The sequence below is a fragment of the Podarcis erhardii genome, assembly GCF_964252035.2.
Source record: "Podarcis erhardii genome assembly, chromosome: 7".
Lineage (NCBI taxonomy): Eukaryota > Metazoa > Chordata > Lepidosauria > Squamata > Lacertidae > Podarcis > Podarcis erhardii.
Window position 1 is genome coordinate 6,040,533 of NC_138511.1, and position 23,839 is coordinate 6,064,371.

At 48.7% G+C, this 23,839-nt stretch overlaps 1 protein-coding gene across 1 annotated transcript in view; it reads right to left on the reverse strand.

Moving 5' to 3' along the window:
• Positions 1 to 18,925, reverse strand: part of TET3 (tet methylcytosine dioxygenase 3) — a 105,965-nt gene extending 87,040 nt beyond the window's left edge. Inside the window, exon 1 of the mRNA XM_081871516.1 lies at positions 17,868 to 18,925. Coding sequence (XP_081727642.1) covers positions 17,868 to 18,185 — 318 coding nt within the window. The 5' untranslated portion in view covers positions 18,186 to 18,925. The remainder of the gene's footprint in view (positions 1 to 17,867) is intronic.
• Positions 18,926 to 23,839: the final 4,914 nt, after the last annotated feature.

A 23,839-nucleotide genomic window follows, 5' to 3' on the forward strand; every position in this document is an offset into this window, starting at 1 on the left:
AACAACCAAACTTTAGAGCAACTGGACCCACCAAAAACAAAGAACTCAACACTAATGGCTCATACGCCCTGTTCCAGACATGAGCTTTACCACTGACCCAACTGCCATCACCTGAAAAGTAATGAAGTCACTTTGGGGCTGAGTGGCTGCTTAGTCATTAACCAGCACCTCAATGTGGACAGCAGCTGATGTTTAAATGTGAAAGTCTCGCTGCAGTAAAAAGGGAAAGGGTGTGGGGGAGAGGACAGGTTTTCATGGGTCAGTGAGTACTTGCTTCTTGCAGTGAAGATCCCCCACTGTGATCTTTTGTAATAAATAAAAGCCATGGTCATTCACCTTTTCCCCTCTAATCAATAGTGACCTCTAGAACAAAACAGGCGGGGAGGGGGGGGGAGACCCATTCCTCTTTTCTTTTGCAGAGGTCCATGGCCCCTGCCTGCCTCTGACACACAAGCAAATGAAAATCACCCCTATTCGCTACAGAAACACTGTATGTCTCCTGCCCTTGCATTTAAACAACACCCGTGACAGCCCCACTGAAAGAGCTCTGCTAAAACCCAGCCTTTATAGCCCCAAGGTCCAGCAGAAGAAAAAACACAGAGCAAGCACTGTGATGATAAAATGATAGAAGTGCCTTTTTGAGTTACACAGAACTCTTCTGCAGGCATGGACTAAAGCACAACATATACATAAATCACAGCTGTTACCAGTGTGTCAAGGCTGGCATTTAACCCAACAGTTTTAAGACTAAGGAGCAGATATAACCAGAAGGATACACAGTCACTCCAAAAGAGAGAGCAACAATTTTGGAACAAAGTTGGCTTTCTGTTACAATTTCACCCAACTCATGGTGATGCATATGGCTACCGTAAGAGCCCTGATGGATCAAAACCATGCTCCATCCAGTCCAGCATCTACCATTTCTCACAGTGGCCAACCGGGTGCCCTAATAGGAACTCCACAAGCAGGGTGGAGGCTCTGCTCTGCCCCCACAGTCAGAAGCAGCAATGCTTCTGAATACCCATTGCAGACCCTCCCAAAGTCCCTGTTTTCCAGGGACAGACCCGGATTTGCAGAAGCCAACCTGGTTTCTGATTGGATCCCAGAATGTCCCACTTTTCCTTAGGATGTCCCTATTTTCATTGGAGAAATGTTGGAGGGTATGGCATTATCTGATCCCCTGAGCCAAGGAGATGAGTAACTATACAACCTTTAGGAGACATCTGAAGGCAGCCCCATATATAGGGAAGCTTTTTTGATGTTTAATGTTTTATTCTGTTTTTATATACATTGGAGGGACGCGGGTGGCGCTGTGGGTTAAACCACAGAGCCTAGGGCTTGCCAATCGGAAGGTTGGCGGTTCGAATCCCCACGACGGGGTGAGCTCCCGTTGCTCGGTCCCTGCTCCTGCCTACCTAGCAGTTCGAAAGCATGTCAAAGTGCAAGTAGATAAATAGGTACCGCTCCGGCGGGATGGTAAACGGCGTTTCCGTGCGCTGCTCTGGTTCACCAGAAGCAGCTTAGTCCTGCTGGCCACATGACCCGGAAGCTGTTCGCCGGCTCCCTTGGCCAATAAAGCAAGATGAGCGCCGCAACCCCAGAGTCAGCCACGACTGGACCTAATGGTCAGGGGTCCCTTTACCTTTATATACAATGGAAGCTACCCAAAGGAGCTAGGGCAACCCAATCAGATGGGCAGGGCATTATTATTATTATTATTATTATTATTATTATTATTAAATAGGACATGCCTGTTTTCATTGGAGAAATGTTGGGGGGGGTGTAGTTGCTGGGATCCCCAGGAGGGAAGAGGTCCTGTTGTGTTCAGGTTCTGTTTGCAGGCTTCCCACATTCATCTGATTGGGCACTTTAAGAACAGGACGCTGGACTATATGAGCCATTAGTCAGATCCATCAGGCTCTTCTGTGGTCCAACATTCTGGGTCTCTCACTGTGGGATCTAATAAAACACTTATAGAGAGAGCAGAAGACACATGATTCTTGTCATGATATTTGCAGAGCTGGAGATACATCATTTCTGGTCAATACTGTACAAGCTACACAGCAATCAAGAGGGTGTGCTGATGCAGCTCCTTGGAGCAAGGTTAGTCAACATGGTGCCCTCCAGATGCTGTTGGACCTGCAGCCAGCATGCTCAATGGTCAGGGATGATGGGAGATACAGTCCAACATCTAGGAGGCATTTGGCTAATCCTGGCTTAGGAAATGTGTGAGAACAGGATTGGCAGTGCACTTCTTTTTTTAAAAAAAACAACAACTAAAAACAATCCACTCCAAAAATAGTACTTTCGCTATGGTCATGATGCATCACATCAAGATTTGGGGACCAGATGATCTGTCAGATCTATTCCAGATTTATGAAACACCTCTCTCTCTCTCTCTCTCTCTCTCTCTCACACACACACACACACACACACACAGAAGTTCAAATGCAAGTTATTCTTCATGTGATAATATAATGGCAGTGTACAACAAGGCAATTAGACACAGGAATGAAAGCAAATTTATGCAAGCCACAATCACTACCTATCAAATTTTTGCAAAGATGGACCCAACTTATTTTCACATTCCTTATGCAGCTGGCAAACACACGCATAAACCCTGTAAACTGACTGGCATGAAACCACCCAGCCACCACACTAATATGAGTTTGCCAGATAAAAAGCAATTTTAGACAATTTGAAAACATCATCATGCACTGTCGGCATGGTAACACAGCTCGCACTTTCCCAACTACAGCATCACTCTCAAAACAGCCAGGGACGTCAATGATGCAGCAAGAAGGGGAGAAGTGGGTGGTGAATCTCTGCAGAAATCTCTTGGCTTCAGAGAGAGATGTGGAAGTAACAGAAAGCCTCGCAAGGATCTGTAGGGATAATACTGCTACTCCTGGGCAGTTGCAGAGAACTGCTTTTTGAAAGTGAGCATTTTCTGTGCACTGTTTGAAGAGCAAAGTACAGGTGAAAACAGCAGCACTTTGACAAGGATGCTCAGGTCCTTGAATGAGCAGCCACAAAAGGCAACTGAAAGCTGGGCTTTGCAGTAAACTGCTGTTGCCTATTTATAAAGCCACACTAAGGTCACATTTGTATTTTATTATTTGCTGAAGAGCAGGATAAAAATGCTTTTAACTGACTAAATAAATAATCTAGCATTCTGTTTCCAACACTGGCCAGCCAGATGCATCATGGGAAGCTCACAAGGAGGACATGAAGGGAATGGGCTATCTGACAGGAACCTGACAGCTCAGTCAGTAGAGCATGGTACTCTTAATCTCAGGGTTATGGGTTCAAGCCTCACATTAGGCAAAAATATTTCTGCATTGCAGGGGGTTAGACTAGATGACCCTCATGGTCCCTTCCCACTCTACAGTTCTATGATTCTATGATGCTAGAAGCAATGCTTTGGGGGGTTCCAACTTATCCTTCAAACAGGAGTACAAGGGGCTTGATGCCCAGGGACCCATGGGTGCATTGTTACTTTTTAAACATAAAGCATTTTCAGAAAGGTGAGTCAGATGGCAATATTGATATTTAATATTGATCAGATGGCAAGAATTGGCTCCTGACCTTTTGTGAGCTGAGAATGAGGGTATTGTATTCCCACGCTTTGAAAGGTATTATAAAGCTGCTGTGTTAAACCATTTAACTTCATGGTTCGCCTCAGAAAAAGCAGCTAGATTGGAGGAATAGACACTATCAACACCTCTTAAACATTTTCTTTGGTACTGGACCAAAGATGATTGAGCTTCCATTAGCTTTGATCCCTGTCTCAATGTGCTGCATAATATCTGGTGTACTTATAAATGCAAATTAACCCATTTTGCCTACTGTGAGGATTTCAAACAGTTTCTATATGCACATAGGGAACTTTGTGCAAGGAAGGAAAAACAGCAATTTAAAAGTTGGCTGGCAATAGAATCAGGAAGAAAGTCATAAGCGAGGTGGAGGTGAAGGCCTACGATTGGGGCGTGCTAAACACATCATTCTTTTCTTTAAATAATAAAAAAACCAGGCACTTGGGAGTAAGCCCCCTTGATTTTAACACTATATACATGTAAGGCCAAGGGTTAAGCCAAATACCTATTTATGACAGAAACAGACAGCTAGATTTGGAGTGTGTATTCAAAAAAGTGCTGTAACAGTTGTTCCAATCCTTCTCTGGTGGCTCTTATTTAAATAGTTCTTCCCTGCAATATATTATTAAAATATTGATGGCACCCATAAAAATGAATCTGTGACAGCTTTCCAAGTCACATGTGAATTCTCAAACATATACAGTTTAGTGCAAGCAGTCCCAACAAAAATTTTGATTTGCAGAAACTGTCCAACAATACCTTACTTCCACCAGCAAATAAACTTTCACAACGGTTAAAGAGAAAAGTTAAGGCCTGGTTCAAACAACATGGTTTGGCTGTCATTAAAACACTACTGCACTCCCTCTCCCAACACCATGAACTACAATTCCCTTCCTGTTTTAAGCAACCCGTGGTTTCCCCAATCTGGATATTACAAACTATGGTTTACACCAGGGGCTCCCAAACCTGCAGATCAGCAGTGGTCCATGAGCTTTTATGGAGGTGCTCTGCAGAGCATCTGTAAGTACTCAGCAGCCCAGTCTGCCCACAAGGTGAGCAGGATAGACTAGAAACGGCCAGGGTGAACATGAGACACTTGGAAAAGGTTCCCTGGAATTCAAGTTGTAACACAATATGTAAGAAATAAAAGAGGCAATTAAAAATACAATTAACAGTCATACTGCAACTAGCACAGTGTGTTGCAATTGCTACAACAGGAAGAAGAAGAAAATTCAGTGGTTCACCAAGAGCCTCAGCTTATTTAAACTGGATGGGGGGGTGGGGGTGGCAAGGTTTGGAAAGAGATTGGAGCAGGTGAGTCTGAAGTCTGTTCACAACACAACAAGCTATGGCTTGGCCACCATGTCTGAACAGTGCCAAATAGAAACAGAGGCTTCATTCTGCATCCTCCTTCCTCCTGCTCCACAGGAAGGAGCACAGCTCAGTGTATAATTGCTGTAACAACAACAACAACCCTATCTTTATTATTCACTTTTCATCAAATTTATATATTGCCTTTCACTCAAAGATCATGGGGAATCCACAACATAAAAATACAAAACAAGACCACAAAATACATAATAAAAACAAGAACAAAAACAAGCCACTAATCCGCTTCCCGCAAACACATTTAAAATGGTATAGAATGTTAAACAGCCAAAGGCCTGTTTAAAGAGAGACATTTTTGCCTGGTGCCCAAAGATATGCAATGAAGGCGCCAGGCAAGCCTCCCTTGGGACAGCATTCCACAAGTGGGGAGCCACTGCAGAAAAGGCCCTTTCTTGTGTTGCCACCTTCTGGACCTCCCATGGAAGAAAGGTCATGTGGCATGCCTACACCACACACTGAAATCCGTTTCAAAAACAATTTATCAACTATCATGGCTCCCATCTAAGAAAACTGGGCACCTGCCAGCTTACCCAAGTTTCAACACACAGCAACAAATTCCAGAGTTTTTTGAAAGGAAAAGGATGCTATTTAAAACAGCTTTCCAACTGGCTTAAATCTTTAATGAACACCCCCCAAGCTTTAAAAGAGGTTGTGTCTCCATAACAGAAGTGATGGAGGACTTGGGAGGACCTCAGTTCATGACTTGGTGAGCCTTTTGCAACTATCAAGACTCAGGTCATCATACAATTGGTGGTGAACCAGGTCTGAATCCCTGCCTGCCAGCCCCCAGGTCACCGGCACAAAACCCACTGAACAATCACATCCTGGACACTTGTGTGAGGTCCACAAAACTGTGGCACAGCATAGTCTCAGAGAAGGTCTCTAGCTCCCTCTGCCTGCAAGCCACTGTACGCCACACCTCTGGAGTAAGACTTGAGGCAGACTAAACTTTCTCTGCCTCCAAACACCGCTGGCTGATTTGGGGGAGGGCAGGAGAAGCCACAGACAGAGCATAAACATGTCCAGAGCATGAGGCAAATCTGGGGACAGGACTGAGCGCACCATTAAGGCAAGCTGAGGCGGCCTGCCTCTGGGGGTGGCAGGGTAAGAGCTAGTTGTCAGCAATTGTGCTCAAAATGTAGGCAGCTGTCTTGTCATGAGTTAGCCCACAGATGCTTCCAGCTCCACTCAATCTACAATGTTAACCCTCTGCTCCCCACCCTGCCACACACTGCCAACACGATAAAAACCCCACCCAACTCCCAAGTGTGGCAATCAGGCTTGGGGACAGAGCGGGGGGAGCTTCCATAGACACCAATGTGAGCTTTTTTAATTTAAAACTGAAAACAAAACCCTAATTGCCACTCCAGGGGAAGAAGAGAGAGAGAGAGGAGGAAGGTGAATGGATGGATGGAAGCACGCCGTGTGTGTGTGTGTGTGTGTGTGTAACACTTGTTAAGTTGTGGGTGAACATATCAAACGACACAGCGATTCTTCAGACAGCTCTTGTTTATTCACAGGCCAGAACAGAACTGGACTGAAGGGTTCAGCCAACCTGCTTATATAGAGTTCAACTACAAAGCAACAGTAACAACTTTCTGCAACTATCCAATCACTGAACGTCGCTTTTGATCCCTTATTTGCATATGCAGACCTGAGTGAAACTATCTACAGTATCCCCCTGCTGGCCCAGGGTGAGAACTTCAATATGTAACACTGAAAGCTGATGATCCTGAAAGTGTCCCCCCCCACACACACACATTGCCCCCAACAGAATGTGGCCCTTAGCAGGGTGGGGGCATTCCCACCCTTCACCCACACTGATCAGTAGCATCCTCTGCTCTCCACAGTCTCTGGCTTCAATCTTTCCCAGCCTGACCCAGAGATACCAAGGCATGAACCGGAATATTCTGCGCTCACAGCATGTTTTCTGCCACTGAGCTGAGGGTCCCCCCCCCCATCAAATAATGGAGTTCATTATTTTAACTTTGGGGGGTGGCAGGGATGATGTCATTTAGATTTTCTGCCTCAGGAGCCAAATGCCTTTGGCTGCCTCTGGCTGGGAAGGAAAAGAGAAGGCAAAGGGAAAGTGAAAAGGAGGGAGGGGGAAAAGAGAAAAAAGGGGAAAACAGACACAGAAGCTTCTTGTGCTTGTTGTCGTCACAAGCGAGCTTTTAAAGGCAAGTGTTTACCTGCTCACAGATCTGCTGTGTGGGTGGATTTAGTAATTGACAATGTACCATATTTCTGGTGCGTGAGCCGGTGTGCTTAGTAAGTATGGGATGATGTGTTGGCAGTGCTGTGAAATCATGTGCATCATTTCACATACCCTGTTAAACCCAACCACGCTGGATCCCCCACCTACAGTCGGCAGCCACCGTGTTGAAGGGCAAGTGGTACAGTGGGGAACTGCGCTCCTGGACGTCAGAGCAATTCTGAGTCATGCTGAGAGGTGCTGGGGTGGGGGGAGCTCCTCCGCAGGTGGGTCGTTTCTAACCCGCCCGCCCCCCCAAAAAAGAACCCTTCTCTGGTGTAAAAGTGTGTCTCCAACTTTGAGATAGGGAAAGTACATGCTTCAGCAAGCAGCATTTGGGGGGGGGACATGCTCAAAGCACATGCTCAAAGACCTACATTGGCTCCCAGTACGTTTCCGAGCACAATTCAAAGTGTTGGTGCTGACCTTTAAAGCCCTAAACGGCCTCGGCCCAGTATACCTGAAGGAGCGTCTCCACCCCCATCGTTCTGCCCGGACGCTGAGGTCCAGCGCCGAGGGCCTTCTGGCGGTTCCCTCATTGCGAGAAGCAAAGCTACAGGGAACCAGGCAGAGGGCCTTCTCGGTAGTGGCGCCCGCCCTGTGGAACGCCCTCCCATCAGATGTCAAAGCGATAAACAACTACCTGACATTCAGAAGACATATCTGAAGGCAGCCCTGTTCAGGGAAGTTTTTAATATGTGACATTTTAGTGTATTTTTCATCTTTGTTGGAAGCCGCCCAGAGTGGCTGGGGAAACCCAGCCAGATGGGCGGGGTACAAATAATAAATAATTATTATTATTATTATTATTATTATTATTATTATTATTATTATTATTTTCTGTTGCTCCAGAGGGCACAATCCAAACCAAAGGATTCAAAGGACAAGAGAAGAGATTCTGACTAAACTTTAGGAAGGGATTTCTGGTGATAAGAGCTGTTTAGCAGTTGGATGGAATCCCCTGGGAAAGTGACGGACTCTCCTTCACTGGAGGTTTCCAAACAGATGTTGGATTGCGAAGTGTCAGGGATTCTTTAACTGTGATTCTTGCCTTGCAGGAGGCTAGAATAGATGATCAATGGGATCCGTTCCAACTCTACAGTTCTGTGATTCTGTGGAAGAATGGCATCATTAGCAGGAAGACCAGGCATGGCAAATCTGCAGGATGAGGAGGAGGAGGAATTGTATGTGTTTTGTCACTTTTCTTACAGAGGTAACTCAAAGCAACTTACTTTAAAAGCAATTTAAAACAATAAAAACCTATAGACACCACCAGTATCAAAATGATGGGAAAACGCAGCTAAACTGCATAGGTTCCTGCATTGCAGGAGATTGGACTAGATAAACCTTTGTGTCCCTTCCATCTCCAATTCTATAATTCTGTGAAAAATACAAGACTACATGTCCCACCTCACCAAAAGCAGCCACAATGTCCCTCAAATTAAGGGACAAAAGTCCAAGGGAAAAGAAAAGTATTTGTCCGGCACCTAAAACTATATGGAGATGGCAACAGGCATCATTCCCTCCCTGGAGAGAGCATTTCACAAACGGGGCTACCACCATCAGTGGCGTAGCATGGGTTGTCAGCACCCGGGGCAAGGCAAGTAATTTGCGCCCCCTAACCCGTGGATTTGCGCCCCCTAACCCGTGGATTTGCCCTAACCCCACATGTTGCGCCCGGTGCGGCCGGCCCCCCCTGCACCCCCCACGCTACGCCACTGACCACCATAAAGGCTTGCTCTTCTGTTGCCATCCTCTGAACCTTCCATGGATGGAGCACACAAATGTGGGTAAGGGGTCCCACAGACCCGGTTGTGCTACAATGTTGGGCTGTTGCTTCCTCCCTGGATTACAAGCATTGGGACAAAGCCTCCCAACGATCTGCACAGGTGCTGTGGGGCACACTAGAGTGGCATTCTCTCTTGGGGGACTTGACTTGTGGGCACATGCAAGGCAAACTTCAACTAAAGTACCAATGTGGGTGATGGCCACCAATGTGGATGGCTTTAAAAGAGGACCAGACAAATGGATGGAGGGCAAGACCATCAATGGCGACTAGCAATGAGCATGTTCTTTCTCCAGTGTCAGAGGCAGCATGCTTCTAATTACCAGGGACTGGGAAACACAGGTGGAGAGGGCACTGCAGTTGCATTCAGGTCCTGCTTGCAGGTTTCACATAATGGGCTTGGTAGCTGGCTGGCTGGCTGGCTGGCTGGCATATGTATGTATGTATGTCTATACCACCTTTTCCTCCAAGAAGCTCAAGATGATTTATATGGTTCCCCCCCATCTTGTACCCACAACAATCCTGTGAGGTAGGTTAGACTGAAAGATGGTGACTGGCCCAAGGTCACCCAGTGAGCTTCATGGCCAAGAGGGGATCTGAACCCTGGTCTTCCAGGTCATGGTCAACCATTACACCACACCAGCTGTCCAAATGAGAGAGCTGCAATTTGCCTTCTCTGGGGCTTCAATTCAGGACCTTCAGATTATAGGACTGACACAGTGTCTGCTGTGCTAAGAAGGCTTCTGGCTGGCCGCTGTGGAAACAGGGTGTTGAACTAGATGGGTCCTTTTGGACTGATCCCGCAGCTAGGCTCTTCTAGTGTCCTCAGGTGAGTAGCACGTGGCATAACGTGTTAAGGTGGCCCTAGGCGTTTCAGTACCTTCCTCCCTCTCTCCTCCCAAGTAGGTAAATGTTGTGAGTCAGAAGTTCCTGCCTGCGCTTCTTTGCTCTGGCTGCACAAATGCAACATGCAAAAATTGGAAAATTAGTCACTAACTGACAGGAAGGCCAGCACCAGTGGCTTACAAGACAAAAAAGCAGCAACAGAGGAGTTTCCTTTCTCTGAGAAGCAGAACTACATAATGCAGAAGTGTCACAGGGGGTTTTAAATTTAGTTTCAAGTCTCCCTTTCACAGAAATTCTCTCTCCACATGCCTCCTACTTCTAGCATAGAAGAGCAGAGCAACAACAGCACTGTCTCAGTTTTCATAGGTCAGGGAATAAGGGGGAAACCCCACAGAACATACGCAGGTGGTAAATATGGCAGATACTCCTCCCACCTCAAAAGGCTACAAGGGAGGCAATTCTTGGCTGCAAGGCCAGTGAGTGGGCAAGGAACCCTTAACCACAACCTGCACACACACACACACACACACACACACACACACTTAAACAAAACCCTCACTGCTTCAAAAAACATTAGGCCCAAATCCCTGCTGTGGTCAGACAACTGGTATATGCCTGCCAGTGCACCAGCAACTGCAAACACACCCACCAACTCCCTGCCATCCTGAGTGGAACAACTTTCAGATTTATGGGATGTACTTCATTCTTTACTAGAACCTCAAAATCCAAATGCAAGAGACATACATTTTGAATGAAAAGAATTTTGAACCTAGGACTTTGCTTTGAGAGGCAGAACTGAGTGGAGCTGCCCCACACAAATTCAGTCCTGATTCAGAACTTAGTAAGAGCCAGCAGCCCATCTCTCTAGCATCTTGTTTTCAGAGCGGCCAGCCAGATGACAGGTTATTCCCCGGCTTTCTTCATCACAACAATATAATTTTGGAGTTGGAAGTCATTTTGTTGTTGGCATTATTAAATAACTGGATGTCAGAAAAGTCAGAAATCTTAGCCTATCTGCTGCAACTCACCCAGAGATCTATCAATAAATCCTTATGTATCTTAAGGTTATCTGCCAAGCCCTGCCCTACACAAACAAAACCATCTCCCTCGCGCTCTAGTCTCCAAAATGGGCAGCGCCAACCACCAGTTGACAGTTTCTGTCATCATGACATCTAGATGGAACTTTCTACTTTGTAGAATGAAGGCACACAACCACAGTAAGGAAGGAGTCATGCTAGCACATGGTTGCAGGATGACCCAAACCAATCAGCCAAGTCCCTTGACTGCAGATTACATCAATTGAAACCTCACTTTTTCACATATATTTGCATCCAAAGTGGTGTGCATCAAAGTAAACAGTGGCAATCTCATATGTAATTAAAACAAGATAATGTTTAAAAAGATATAACAAGCAATCCTACTACAGTGGTACCTTGGTTTAAGAACAGTCCAGTTTAAGAACGACTTGGTTTACAAACTCTGCAAAACCGGAAAGTGTCTTGGTTTGAGAACTTTACCTCGGTCTATGAACGGAATCTGAATGGTGGAAGGTCACCAGCGGTGGGAGGCCTCATTAGGGAAAGCGTGCCTCAGTTTAGGAACCTTTTGGCTTAAGAACGGACTTCCGGAACGGATTAAGTTCGTAAACCGAGGTACCACTGTATTACAAACAGAATACAATCGCAACTAACAACAGAAGGGGAGGCAGGCTTTCAAGTCCACCTAAAAGGAGGAAAAGAGGGGACCCAGCTGATCTCTCCAGGGTGACCCCTACTAAGTTTTGGCATTGCCACTCATTAAAGGTCCTGCACCTCATAGCTGGTGCAGGACTCCCAATGCCAATCTCACTGCTTAGGCAAAGAAGACACTTAAAATTGACTTGACCCCAGGCCATTAAAACCATCAGCACTTTAAAAATGAGCCCAGAAGTAATGTAGTTGATAAAATAAGATTGGCATTGCAGTGGTACCTCGGTTCTCGAATGGCTTCGTTGCTGAACAAATCGGCTCCCGAACACTGAAAACCCGGAAGTAAGTGTTCTGGTTATTGAATGTTTTTCGGAAGCCAAACGTCCAAAGCAGTTTCCACTTGAGTGCAGGTAGCTCCTGCAGCCAATCAGAAGCTGCACCTTGGTTTTCAAACAGTTTCTGGAGTTGAACGGACTTCTGGAACAGATTAAGTTCAAGAACCAAGGTACCACTGTATATCCATTTGATAGGTTCCCAATAACATTCTGGACCCATATTTTGAGCCAACAGTGCAGCCTCACGCAGACACAACCATCCTTCAACATGCACCATTCTTCTGTGCATGGCAACCACAAAACTTTCTTTCTCTCCCTCTCTTAAAAGATCAAAGAATTTGCTTTTTAGAATATGCAAATGATCAAGTTAAGGTGCTCCATTCATTCACTCTCTCTCTCATTCTCTCTCTCCACCATGCCTGGTTGGGTCTCGAACACATCTACTCTTGCCTAAAAGAATTGAGGATTCACTTGCCTAGGCTCTTGTCTGCAAGAGAAAACAGAAGTCTGTAGGAATGTGCCTGGACCTGGAAGGGTTAAGCCACTATCACTCAGTGGCAAATATCCCCTTTTCGAGGCAAGGTGTTCAAGAGGATGGTGGCTGTCCAGATTCCAGCACACTTGGAGGAGGCTGAATAATGGGATACATTTCAATCTGACTGCAGTGGGACCTGGCTCGTTCTTCATGCCTTCTCCCCAGCTTTTGATACCACTGACCACAGTATAATGGAGCAGCTCAAGGAGAAGGGGGTTGGGGGCACTGTACTTCAGAAAATAGTGATGGGGGCACTGTCCAATGCAATTGATGGGAGTTGTCATGTGGTGTCCCACAGGCTTTTATCTTGCCTATCATGTTATTAACATCTATATGAAACCTCTGGGAGCTGTCATCAGGAGATATGGAGTGAGGTGTCACAGATATGTAGATGACACCCATCTCTGTTCCATCTGAATCAGGAGAGGTGCCTGAGACAGGTGTTTGGAGGCAATGATGGGCTGGATGAGGGCAAAAACTTTGAGGCTGAATCCTGAAGAGACACAAATGTTATGTGCTCCAAGTTCTCAAATCCAGGAGATGGGAAGATAGCCTGTTCTGGATGGGGTTGTACTCCCCCAGAAGGAACAGGTTCATAGCTTGGGGGTACTCCTGTTCCAACATTGTCACTAGAGCCTACAAATGTGTATTTGCAGCGGCAGCTGTTTCGTCAGCTACAGCCCCTTTGGGACTGAGATGCCTTGGCCATAGTACTCCATGCTTTGATGACTTCCAGACTAGACTACTGCAATGTGCTTTATGGGAGGTTGCCCTCGAAGATGGCTTGGAAACTTCAACTGGTTCAAAACACAGCGGTCAGTTAAGTGGCTGGGGTTGCCTCCTATAGCCTCGATCTAAAACAACTGCATTGGCTGCCAGTTGATTTCAGGGCCCATTCATAGTGCTTATGCTCAAGTCTAAAGCCCAAAGTGACTTTGGCTCCAAACAGCTGGAAAGCTGCCTCCTTCCCTACAGATTCTCTAGGGTGTTAAGCACAGCAGAGGAGGCCCACATTGTAGTTCTACCTCCTTCAAAGTTTGGGGGTAGTATTTTCTATGGCAGCCTCTGCTGTGGAATTCACTCTGCACAGAGATGCCTCTGGTACCATCATTATATGACTTTTGGTGAATGCTGAAGACACATCTCTTTACCTTGACACCTGAGATAACAAATGTAACAAATGTAATAATAATAATAATAATTACAAGAAGAGCCAGATGCTGAAGGTGGACGAGGTGTTACCTCTTAACCTTCCATGAAGAGAAATTAACAATCACTAACAACCTGCTCTGTTTGGCAAGGAGCAGTATTAGAAACTCAGAAGTGTAAACTAATCACCAAATGACACCTTAAACCTAGGTTACGGTCGCCGCAACAGAATGTCTAGGTGCCATTTTTTCACCAATGAAGTTTCTTCTTCTTCTTCTTCATTTCATTTATATCCTGCTTTATATTTTAAAGCAAAAATCTCAAAGCCATTTACAACACGTTGAAATATAATATAAAATAAAATAATCCAGAATAAAACAAATTCAAGCTTCAGGGAAAATATTTCAGATCCTTCTCTGAGTTACATTTTGCTTTCCCCATATTTATTTATTGACTTACCGTATTTTTTGCACCATAACACTCACTTTTTTCCTCCTAGAAAGTAAGGGAAAATGTCTGTGCATGTTATGGAGCGAATGCCTACGGGTGGCGGGGGGGGGGGATCTGCTGCAGTCGTGAGCAGAGGATCCATGGTTCCCCTTCCTTCCCTCCTCCATGGCTCGCTTTGAAACAGCAAAGCGGGAGAGGAGCCGCTTACACAGGTGTAAGTGGCTCCTGTCTGGTTGGCTGCTTTAAACTGTGCTCCCCACTCAGCTCGCTAAATAGCAGCAAAGCTTTTCAGCTCTCTAAGCTGGGGAGGAGGGAGAGAAACAGAGCCTGCTTGTTTTAAAGGAGCAAAGTAGGAGAGGAGAGGAGCCTTCTCCCCTTATACCCCTCTGCATTATTAGCAGCATCCTTCTCCACACACCCCATGCATGCTCCTTGTCCCTTGAGTGCTTTTCCTTCCCTCCCCACTTAAAACGTGTTTACAAAGCACGGATCCACATGGATCCTCAGGATTTTTGCATTGGGCTACCCCAAACTCACCGTCAGAGCACATGTCTGTGGCCACAGCATGAACCACAAAAATCATACATCCACTGTTTCGTTTAGAATATTTTTTCCCTTGTTTTCCTCCTCTAAAAACTACGTGCGTGTTATGGTCAGGTGCGTGTTATAGAGCGAAAAATACGGTAATTCATATATCTGCCCCATAGCAGAGGTACTCCAGGAAGCCAGTGTAGAGTAGTGGTTAGAGTGCCAGACTAGGATCTGGGAGACCAGGGTTCAAATCCCCACTCAGTCATGAAACTCACTGGGTGACCCTGGGCCAGTCACAGCCTCTTAACCTACCTCACTGGGTTGTTGTAGGGATTAAATGAGGAAGGGAGTAAACTACGTACTCCTTGGAGGAAAAGGTGAGATATAAATGCAATAAATAAGTTATTCTGCTTACTTGCTTAAGGAAGCTGGAAGGCCCTGCCAGATGGAGATGTCAGTCTGCAACCTGGCATCCAGAAATCTCCATGTGGTCACAAAATGCACCTGACTAATTTCTAACACTGGAACCGCGGGCTCCTTCACATGGAAAAAAGTGAACAGAAAAGAGTCTTGTGCAAATTACAACTTCCCATGGCCGCATCTCAACATTGAATCACATGCAAAGCAGCCACAGAGCAATGACCTCCAGCATGTGCCACCATACTACCCAGTAAAATCAACTTTGAAAGTGCATTGCCTTCATTTAGAAGTGGCGTTGTGCAGCAGCGTAGTTTGCTTTTGCTGCTTCTACAGTTTCCCATACTCTGATAAGAGGAAGCAGCTTAAAGTCTTCCACCCACATGAGTTGCTATTATGTCATGGTACTAGCAATTCATGACACACCTCCCATCTGGCTGAACATCATGTGTCTAATAGCTAACCATGATGTAACAACTACCTTTATACGGACGGAATCCCTTATTAATAAACATTCGCTTGCAGGAAGGGCAGCAGATGGTTTCAAGGTACAGTGGTACCTCGGGTTAAGAACTTAATTAATTCCGGAGGTCCATTCTTAACCTGAAACTGTTCTTAACCTGAGGTACCACTTCAGCTAATGGGGCCTCCCGCTGCTGCTGCCGCACAGCCGTTGCGCAATTTCTGTTCTCATCCTGAAGCAAAGTTCTTAACCCGAGGTACTATTTCTGGGTTAGCTGAGTCTGTAACCTGAAGCGTCTGTAACCCGAGGTACCACTGTACCCAGCTATGAGCTACACTATCCAGACTGAAGTGCAGGCAGCTGCTCTCTAGAACAGTGTTTCCCAACCGGTGTTCCGCGGCACACTAGTGTGCCGCGGGACGTCGGCTGGTGTGCCGTGGGAGGGAGGCGGGCGAGTCGGGCGGCGAGAGGCGGGGCGGCGGCGGCGAGCACACACGGGGCGGGGAGCGAGCTCCCTCCCACATGCCATCGCCCCGTGCTCCGCGCTGGTGTCCGCAAGCCTTGCGCACCCAGGGGATCTCCCCCCGGGAGCGCAAGGCTTGCGGGCAGCAGCCTGCAGCGCGGAGCACGGGGCGCCCTCCGGAGGACGCCCCGTGCTCCGCGCAGGTGTCCGCAAGCCTTGCGCACCCGGGGGATCTCCCCCCGGGAGCGCAAGGCTTGCGGGCAGCAGCCTGCAGCGCGGAGCACGGGGCGCCCTCCGGAGGACGCCCCGTGCTCCGCGCTGGTGTCGGCCAGCCTTGCGCACCCGGGGGATCTCCCCCCGGGAGCGCAAGGCTTGCGGGCAGCAGCCTGCAGCGCGGAGCACGGGGCGCCCTCCAGAGGATGCCCCGTGCTCCGCGCTGGTGTTGGCCAGCCTTGCGCATCCGGGGGATCTCCCCCCGGGAGCGCAAGGCTTGCGGGCGGCAGCTGGCAGCGCGGAGCACGGGGCGCCCTTCGGAGGACGCCCCGTGCTCCGCGCTCGTGTTGGCAAGCCTTGCGCACCCGGGGGGCGCATGGGGCGCCCTGAAACAGAAGGTTCCCCATGCTGCGGACTGTAGCCTGCCGCCGGACGCGCGGGGCGCCCTGAAGCAGAGCGCCCCTCGCGCCAGGCAGACATGGGCCAGCCCCACAAGCTCGGGGGACAGCGGGGAGGCGCAGCACCGCCATCCCACTGTTCCCCGACCTGGTTTTTGGGGGGGGAAATAAAGGAAAAAAAAATTTCCTTTATTTCCCCCCTCAAAAAAGTAGGTGCGTCCTATGGGACGGAGCGTCCTATGGGACGAAAAATACGGTACTTACTATTTCATAATAAAGTAATTATAAAATACTTTCTTTGTGTTTATTTGATTCCTATTAAAGAGAGTTACTTTATATATAGTCAATATAGGCACAGAGTTAATTTTTTATACATTTTCTAATGGTGGTGTGCCTCGAGATTTTTTTCATGAAACAAGTGTGCCTTTGCCCAAAAAAGGTTGGGAAACACTGCTCTAGAAGCTCCCACCATTCACTTTGGCATTAAGAAAGAAAGCATAGCTCTTACGCTCAGTGTCGTGAGTTCAACTCCCACATTAGCCAAAAGATTCCTATATTGCAGGGGGCTAGACTGTATGACCCTTGTGGTCTCTTCCAACCCTACCATTCTATCATTCTAAGACTTAGAGGCTTTCCCAAGAGGGTTTTGGCCCAACTATACAGTACAAGCAACCATTTCAAGACACATGTTTTTAGGGAGACTGACAAGGCAGAACACAGTAAGAGGAGTGCACCCCATGATGAACCCTCAAAATGGCACGCAGCTGTGGCTCTTCCAACTATGTTCTATAGTCAACCACAATTCTAGTTTGCTCACCCTTTTGCAGACCACCACCATATAGCAGTTAGGTGGGGGACAGTGTTCAACAAGTGCCTTGGTCCAAATGCATCCCACCCAGGAATCAAATTCTGGTCCATTCAGTTTTGTTCATTCCCCTTTCATTCTTTGAACACAGTCACTTGTAGAAGAGGATAGCAGCCACTTCTTTTTAAACATTAAAAGTTTACACTGAATAGTGGGCTGTCTCTCAGGTTACTCCTAAGAAACCTCTCGCTCTTCAGCCACTGCTCTACGCTATCCCTCACTGTAGTTTCACAGAGCATCTGAAAGTACGCAAGGAACCCACAGTGGTCCCAGATCCACACTTCTGCCAGTGCCACAGTGGGAGCTGAGCCACATCTCACAGATCATGTGCAACTGGGCACAATCCAAGAATGCACATCCTCTTCAATATTGCAAAGGGTCCCGGGGCTCCCGTCACTCCCAGACTGAGCAGTGCCACAGAAGCCTGGCAACAGAAGGAATCCCTTCAAACAAACATCTAAGAAAACATCTAAGAAGAGGAACACTTACCTCTCTCATGCACCCCAGTTTCTTTTTCTTCAGAGCTTCACATTTCCTCATCTTGCAGACCTGGTGGCTGGTTCTTCGATTCACACAATGGGTGCAAGTCCCACAGTTTTCCTTCCTTAAGCATGGTGTGCAGAGCCCACAGCGCTTTCGTTTCTTCCGGGACTGGGAGGCAGAGTCCACACCAATGCAGCCCTCATTCTGCACTGTTGTTGGGAAGCAGCCACCGCTGGCTGGGCTCAGCATCTCACTGTAGTCAGGGTAGTGACAGGCCCCCTCCAGGGTGCTGCTAAGTGGCGGCGCGAAACAGATCTTTTTCATGACTTTGCAGTGGCAGAGAACGGCAATGGAGCCAGCTTTGGGTGATGCCCTGGCATGAAGCTGTGAAAGACTTTGTACCTCTTCAGAACAAAGATCTCAAAAACACCTTGGTGAATAATTTGGGTTACCTAATGAGTCCAACTCGCTCCAACAACAAAAAAGATATACTATTCTCCTTGCTGTACTTCATCTACATTTCTTTCCCGATATTCTCTCTCTTCCCAGGGTGCTACACCCCCAAATGGTGGGATCTTTAGGACAACAGAGGTCAGAGGTGCTCTGCACATGGACCATCCTGGAGAGAAAAGCACTTTGGACAGGGTGAGTATCAAGAGAGAGTTCAGTTTGAGTCTCCACACCTGGTGGTCCAAAGTCACACTTCCTCAGCAAAGTATTCTAAAGAGGAATGGGGCGGGAGTGGGGGCCATTACTCACAGCCCCCCCTCCATATGCACATCAAGGTTGGATACACACGTCAGCCCAAGCTCATTCCACATCGAACTGGTGGCAACACAGCACTCTTGGGTTTCCAAGACAGCAAAAATTTTAAAAAGCCTCGTTTTTTATTTGTTTTGAGCAGAAGGAAGCTCTTCCGTGGGAACGCCCTTTTACAACTTTAGAAACGCGACCCTACCCCACCCCCACGCGAGATCCCAGCGGGAATCCACTCCCTAGTGGAAGGATCTTCCTCCTGAAGCTTCGCAGGCAAAGCTTGAGAGAACTTTTCTCCCTCCTCCTCTTGCTTTTCTAAAAGACTCTCCTTCCGCCCGAGAAGAGCGGGTTGTGTTTCGGGCAAACTAGTCTCTCGGCTGGTCAAGCCCCAGAAGGAGCTTCCAAACGCCGCCCCCGCCCAAGACACAAAGGAGCCCTTGATTACCACCAGCACCAGCCGCCGCCGCCTCCTCCTGGGAAGGGGAACCGCTAGGATCGGGCCCGTTGGGGCGGGCGGGGGGGGGGGAGGCCGGGAGCCCCCGCCTGCAGCTTGCTCGGCGGGGCGGCGGAGGGAAGCGTCTTGCAGGCGGCGGAGCAGGAGGAAGCGCACGTTGCTGCTGCTGCCGCTGCTGCCGCTGCTGCTTCTTTGTTCTGGAGGTGCCTCTCTCCCCCCCCCCCCGCGGTTGCTGGGCGGGGGCTGGGCTGGGCCGGGCCGGCCGGGGGGAGCAGCCAGCGGCCTGCTGCTGCCGGCGCGGGGCTGACTCAGCGCCGCCCGCCCGCCCGCCCGCGCCGTGCCAGCCAGACTCGGGGCGCGCGGCGCTGGCGGCGGGGCGAGCGCTGCTCCGGAGCGGCCGCGCCTCGGGCTGGCCAAGTTGCAGCTCCGTGACCCGCTCCTGCCCACCGGGGTCCCCTCGGCGCCGACGCGCGCTTGTGGGAAGGAGCTCCGGGCGAGGCAGCGGGAGGGCCAGGGTCCCCGGGGTGCAGCCCTCGGCGCGCGCCCCTCCCCGGCCCCGCCGCGCCTTCACACGAGACGCCTCAGCCGCGCTTTCCAGCCCCTCTCGCGGGGCGAGGGGAGGGCGGCAGAGGAGGAAAGGAAGCCCGAGGACCCTCGACGGGCATTTTGAAAACTTGTTCGGGCCACACGCGCGCTCCGGAAAGCGGCCGCGCTCTAGAAATGCTTCAGCCGAGCCTGTTCCCGCATGAGCCATTCACACGTGCACCCACCAGGGCCCTTATTGGGCAGGAGCGCCAAGGGATTCCGCTCCTGCCCAACCAAGCCCACCTTGGAAAGGGGCAAAGGGCCGCGGTCTTCAGGGGCTTTTTAAGGGGGGGGGGGAGTGAAAGTGTGGCCGTGCTGGGCCGCTCCAGACGTCCAGGAGGGGCTCAAGTGCTTTTCATGCACGACAGAATAGTAGCATCATATCAGGGGGGAAAGATATAACCTGGCCACTATAATATTACTGTACTTTTATGTGTCTGAAATTTTTGAGGGTTGGAAGAGCATCCATTCAATTACAGGTCTCCCCCACCACCACCTGCAGATTAAAGTGGTACCGTTCAATCACACCATGACCATCTCAGTGTCAAGTGGACTGGATGGGTCTTTGGGCTGATCCAGCAGACTCTTCTTGGGTTTTTATGCTAGGTTAGGGCAGTGTTTCTAACCAGGCATATGCACCCTTTCCCAATGAAGTGTATGAAGGGGGGGGGAGCATGGCTGTTTCCAAAAATACATACAATGTAAGTGAAAAATCAAGAAAAATAAAATTCAAAAGTTTTGCTCAGAAGAGGAGATTGCGTGTTACATGATCTGCACATCACCCTGGGCACAGCCAGGATTTACGCGCAGCTACGCCCACACACAGCGTCGCAGGTCCACTGTAGTTCAGTATTATCTCATAAAATAAGTGCCTGACGTGCTCTGGTCCATGGGGTCATGAAAAGTCGGACACGACTCAACGACTAAACAACAACAAGCAGTACAGCAGTTCGTCACACACTTTGCAGTTAAATCGGTTGCATCTTGATTTGTGCTGCTCTGTGGGGCTTGCCAGTGAGTAGGAGGGTGAGGATCGTAGCAATGTTCTTGTCATCTGGCAACACTGCAAAGAATATGACCTTGCCCCTCAGATCTATGGAATGCACACTCAACACACTCAATTTTATCAAGGAAAATGATTTTTATTTTTGTTTTCTTGGAGAAGTGCTGCACTCACCAGTTCTTCCCCCCCACCCACCCCCCACACCAAGCACATATAGAAGAGATGGGAAAAGCAGCAGAGGGAAAGATAGGAGAGGCAGAACTTCTACTAATTCCTTACTCCCTTTTGGCTTTGCTCACTAAACTCCCCATATGGGACAGCTGCATATTCCTGCATTGCAGGGGGGTTGGACCAGATGGTCCTCAGGGTCCCTTCCAACTGTGATTCTATGAACCCTGGCATTTCATTGTTTCCTCTTAGAGCATTTTTATACCCATGTCCCCCATACCCATATCAAAATGGCTGGCTCCATCTTTGCCCACATCCTGAGCTACTAGTTGACCACCTTGTTCTCCTGACAAAGCTGCAATTCCCAGAGTTCCCTCGGGACAGTTAAACCACTGTGGGAATTGTAGCTCAGCGAGGGAAACACGGGTCTCTTAACAACTCTCAGCACCCTTAACTACAACTCCCAGAGGAATCAAGCCTCACGAGGAATGGTTGAGGGAGGTGGAAATGTTAGCCTTGAAAAGGGGACTGAGGTGATAGGATAGCTGCCTTCAAATATATAAGGGGCCGTCTCACAGAAGATGGAGTAAGCATGTTTTTGCCTGCTCCAGAGGGGGGAGGACCCAAACCCAGGCTTCCTCAACCTTGGCCCTCCAGATGTTTTTGGCCTACAACTCCCATGATCCCTAGTTAGCAGGACCAGTGGTCAGGGATGGTGAGAATTGTAGTCTCAAAACATCTGGAGGGCCAAGGTTGAGGAAGCCTGTTCTGACCCAATACAGTAGTACATTGGGTTAAGAATTTGGGTTAAGAATTTAATTGTAACCTGAAGCATCTGTAACCCGAGGTACCACTGTACTGGGATGTGGTGGACTCCCTACTAGAGGTTTTTAAGCAGAGCTTAGATGGCCATATGTCAGGGATGCTTTAGCTATGATTCTTGCATGCAGGGGGTTGGACCCTCAGGGTCCCTTCCAACTAGCGGCATAGTGTGTGTGGTGGTGCCTGGGGCAGGAGGGTGGCTGTGCACCCAGGGGGAGCACTCACCCAGGGGGCAGAGCATGAAGGGTGAATGAAGCCCATGCCCAGCCCACACCGCTGCCGACCCCCTGCCAAGCGAGGCTGTGCTGCATCCCTGCCTGCCCCCAGCCCTTGGAGGGTACAGCAGGCATGCGCCCAAAGGGTGCATTCATGCTGCCCCGAGATGCAGCAAAGCTGCATGAGGACACAACAGGCATGTGCCCTGAACAGGAAGGGAGCATGTCTGTTGCATCCTCCTCAGGCAGCCCTGCAGCATCGCAAAGCAGGGCACGGCTGGCAAAGCAGCATGAGTGCACTACTTGGGAGCATGCCTGTTGCGCTTGCCAAGGGCTGCAGGTGGACAGCGGCACTGCAGCATGCGGCTGGCAGGGCAGCAAGGAATAAAATGCGCCCCCCCCCCAAAAAAAGTGCCTGGGGCAACCGCTCCTCTAGCCTCCCCACACGACGCTACTGGATCCAACTCTGCAATTCTATGATTCTTGGGGGAAGCCATGTCTGTTAAAAGTGTTTTGATAGTGCTTTAAATGTCTGGTGTGGACGTAGTCCTAGTCTTACTCAAACAGGTCCCTCCAGAGCTGTCCATGAGTCTGTTCCTTCCTTTTTAACATACTGTATAAAGCATGTATAAAGGGACACAGGTGGTGCTGTGGTCTAAACCACAGAGCTTCTTGGGCTTGCCAATCAGAAGGTTGGTGGTTCAAATCTCCGTGACAGGGTGAGCTCGGTCCCTGCTCCTGCCAACCTAGCAGTTCAAAAGCACATCGAAGTGCAAGTAGATAAATAGGTACCACTCCAGCGGGAAGGTAAATGGCGTTTCCGTGCGCTACTCTGGTTTCACCAGTGTCATGCTGGCCACATGACGTGGAAAAACTGTCTGCAGACAAACGTCGGCTCCCTCGGCCTGAAAGCGAGATGAGCGCCGCAACCCCAGAGTAATTTGCAACAGGACTTAGCTGTCAAGGGTCCTTTACCTTTACCTTTATAAAGCAAAAGTCACCAGCAACAAAACCAATGCCACCTGGATGCCCTTTCAGTGCTTTCAGCTCTTTGGTCAGCTTTCCCATCAAGGCATTAGGTTGGACACACCTTTGGAGCTTGCACCTGTAATGTAAGGTAAAGGTAAAGGTACCCCTGCCCGTATGGGCCAGTCTTGACAGACTCTAGGGTTGTGTGCTCATCTCATTCTAGAGGCCGGGGGCCAGCGCTGTCCGCAGACACTTCCGGGTCACGTGGCCAGCGTGACGAAGCTGCTCTGGCGAACCGGCACCAGAGCAGCACACGGAACGCCGTTTAGCTTCCCGCTATAAAGTGGTACCTATTTATCTACTTGCACTTAAGGGTGCTTTCGAACTGCTAGGTGGGCAGGAGCTGGGACCGAACGACGGGAGCTCACCCTGCCGCGGGGATTTGAACCGCCAACCATGCAATCGGCAAGTCCTAGGCACTGAGGTTTTACCCACAGCGCCACCCGCGTCCCACAGCACCTGTAATGTAGTATTTGCTGATTCCCCTTTAATTCGTATGCTATAACTTGACAGCTGACAGGTTGCCAACAATAAAACACTTAAGTTCTTTATGTATCAGTTACACAATTTTTTAGTGTTGATGTTTTTATTGCATTTATGGTTTTCGTTATTTTTGTTTTGTTTTTTTTATTATTATTCACTTTGGGATGTTTTGTGGGAAGTGATTCTTAATTCATTAAACAAATAGTATGCATAGCAGCCTCCAGATTGTAAAAATATATTTTTTAAAGCCCTCAATGTTAAAGGAGCAGCCAGCTTCTCCTGGCCTGAAAACCAACTCCTCTGAGCACGAGCCTCCTTACTTTCAGATTAACTATGTGGACAGCAGTCAACCCAAAAATATTTAACTTATCACACTGATCTGGGTAGGAAAAGACATTTGACTCCAAGACATCTCCCAGCCTAGCAGTGCTTCACTCTCAAGCTGGGACAGAGCTGTGTTCTT